This window comes from Bufo gargarizans, chromosome 6, assembly GCF_014858855.1.
Source record: "Bufo gargarizans isolate SCDJY-AF-19 chromosome 6, ASM1485885v1, whole genome shotgun sequence".
NCBI classification, from domain to species: Eukaryota; Metazoa; Chordata; class Amphibia; order Anura; family Bufonidae; genus Bufo; species Bufo gargarizans.
In genome coordinates, this window is record NC_058085.1 from 321,631,690 (window position 1) to 321,634,709 (window position 3,020).

Below are 3,020 nucleotides of genomic sequence, written 5' to 3' on the forward strand. Positions count from 1 at the left end.
AATAGACAGACAGATAGAAAGATGAAAGGATAGATAATTAGGAGAAAGATAGATAGATAGATAGATAAATAGACAGACAGATAGAAAGATGAAAGGATAGATAATTATGAGAAAGAAAGATAGATAGATAGATAGATAGATAGAAAGATAGATAGTCAGATAGATGAAAGGATAGATAGATGGATAGATAATTAGGAGAAAGATAGATAGACAGACAGATAGAAAGAGGAAAGGATAGATAATTAGGACAAAGAAAGATAGATAGACAGACAGATAGATGAAAGGATAGATGGATGGATAGATAATTAGGAGAAAGACAGACAGACAGATAGGCAGACAGGCTTGTACACACACCAGTCTGTATGGCCTTACCTGTCTCTTAACTCTGAGTTTGTCGCACCTGTCTTGAGTTCAGGGCGAGGTTGACAGACAGACAACGACACGCGCAGTGTACATTTGCGTGTAGACATGTATGTGCACAGTGTGTCTGTCTGTATTGCAGCCCTGAAGACGGCAGCACAGGAGAGAGCGCTCAGTTTGGAATGAAAGAAAACTCTTTCGAGGGACAGCTAGAAAGAGTGCACTAGCAGACAGCATGAGAGTGCTTAGACAGACAGGCAAAAATTCAGACAGCGATGTGAGCAAAAGCAGGGAAGCCTGTCTGTGAGCCACAAGCTGAAAGAGACAGCAGAGAGCACCCTGAGAAACTGTAGTATAAGTGCCTGGAGAGACAGTCAGGACGGAAAGTGCTCAGAGATTGCAGAGAGTGAGAGTGTTCCATGCGTTCACCTTTTCTTGTTGCCGGGAGGAGTCCATGATGGACAGTTCCACGAGGTGTTACCTGCTGCCGACGCCTCTCTGTGGGACGTGGGGTCTCAATTCAGAAGGAGAACACGAGGTCAGACACACTTCCGAGGAGGCCACTCCCAGATATCATCTCCACCACCTCGGGGGTGCAGTGATCTGGAAACTCGAAATGGGACCCGCTGCTTGGAAGAAGCTCTCTCTCTTGTGGGACGCAAAGGGACCCTGAACAGAATTCGGGTAGACTTTCCTCCAGGGCCTCATCATCTTCAACTGGCTCTGGGGAAGAGGGCAAAGAGCGGGCATGGGTGTAGGGGGGCACCTCTGGGCTGCGTGCTGATGACTCCCGATTCTGCGTCTCTTCTGATTGGCCGCCTTTGTGCCCCCCCCACTCAGGGTTTTCCTCCCCCCAGTGCATGCTGGATCCCAGATTCACTTCCGACTGGCATGGCGAGGGAGCAGGTTGGCACCTAGACGTTGTACGGGGCAGTCTGGCACGTGTTCTGCTAGCTGGATCCTTAGTACGCCGGCGTGGTCGGTATTTGTAGTTGGGATAGTCGGCCATGTGTTTGAGTCGCAGACGTTCTGCCTCTCGAACGTATGGGATTTTATCTGTGTCCTCCAGTAACTTCCAGCGTTGGCCAAGGCTGCGAGAGATGTCAGCGTTGTGCATGTTGGGGCACAGAGACATAAGCTTCCGCCTCTCTATCTGAGACCATACCATGAAGGCATTCATTGGACGTTTGATGTGCCCACTAGGGGTCTTACACCAGCTGGGCCCCCCAGGAACAGCATCAGGTGTCTTTGGGTTCCCCCCAACAGTCTTGTGCTGCACCATCCTAAGGTTTGAAGTTACAAGTTGCTACAGAAATGCCATGCTGCTACAGACAGTCCAGAAGGTGTTGGGTTAGCAGGTACCAAGGACAGGACGCTGGGCACTGAAAGGGTTAGCAGGACCAGACTGCCCCCAAGAAGGATGCAGGACAGGTGGCCTTCAATAGATCAGGGTGCAATGCGAAGGTGCTGGCACTGCAGGTGAAGGTCACAGTGCCAACTAATGCCCAGGATGTTCTTTCCCTGTCTATCACCCACAGTTCTTCTGCCTTCTCTTCCTTCCTTTGTCTCTGGCTCTGCTCTCTTTCTCTCTCTCTGTCCCAGACGCTGCCTCACTGCCTGTCTCCCCACTTCAGTCTGGGGGGGCCGTTGTAAACACAAGTCTGCCTGCAGTCTCTCCCCCCCCAACTCTTCTCCTGAGCTGCTATTGGTTGCTGGGCGGGTCTGAGTCTGCACCAGCACATTAATGGGCTGAGAAACCGAGATCAGCTCAGAAAAGCTGCTCAATCCTACCGAATGAGTGTGACGGTGCAGACAGCCATGTGTGACTGGAGAGGGGACAGTCAGCACGTGTCGCCCTGTGTGTGTGACAGAGATGGCCAGCTGCACTGTGGCATAGCTATACTGCAACATGCATGCATCCGTGCCATGTACTCAGGCATCTCTATACAGGAATCCAGACGGCTCTAGAATTTGCAAGTGCATTTTATAGGTAACGAGACTGTCATGGAAAAAAATGTCAGCTTACCACCTGCTGGGTGAGACTGACATTATCCAGGTGCATCCGGGTAGCATCAGACGCCAGAAGTTCCAAGGACGTCTTCTGGGTCATGTTCATCCCAGGAGATCTGCAGAAGGTAGAAATGTTCAGCTTCTGGCTGCTGGCAGTGTTGTGTTTGTCATTTAACCTCTGAGGTCCCAGCTGCTAAACACAATCTAAATGTAAAAGAATGAAAATTAAAATAAAAGAATAAAAATCTCCAAACAATCAATACCCTACTATCTTGGAAACACAATATACTGTATGCAGCCGTGGAACCATCCAAAAGAACAGGCATTGACTGTTCCCAAAAAACTCTGAACTAGACAATGCCCGTTAAGGAGCCCTCCAAAATACCAATCAGGGCTGCTTCTATTTGTCCTTTAGATACTTCCCTCTTATTGAGAGTAAAGTAGGGTCTTTATTAGGGTTGCATTTTGAGAAGAAAATCCATATAACTTTTTAAAGGGGTTGTCCGCTTTTTTTTATATTGATGACCCATCCTCAGGATAGGTCATCAATATCAGATTGGTGGAGGCCCGACACCCAGCACCCCCACCGATCAGGTGGGTGAAGAGACCACAGCGCCCGTACGAGAGCTGGGTTTTCTTCTCTGTTTTAC

At 49.1% G+C, this 3,020-nt stretch overlaps 1 protein-coding gene across 1 annotated transcript; it reads right to left on the minus strand.

The window, feature by feature from the left end:
- Positions 1-310: 310 nt before the first annotated feature.
- SOX12 (SRY-box transcription factor 12) lies at positions 311-1,942 on the minus strand. Its single transcript, XM_044299906.1, has one exon. It carries the CDS (start codon positions 1,640-1,642, stop codon positions 881-883), a length of 762 nt encoding a protein of 253 aa, XP_044155841.1. The 5' UTR covers positions 1,643-1,942; the 3' UTR covers positions 311-880.
- Positions 1,943-3,020: the final 1,078 nt, after the last annotated feature.

Bases quoted from the DNA above. Each gene is read 5' to 3' on its own strand.
- SOX12 (XM_044299906.1), bottom strand. From the start codon at position 1,642: ATGGTGCAGCACAAGACTGTTGGGGGGAACCCAAAGACACCTGATGCT.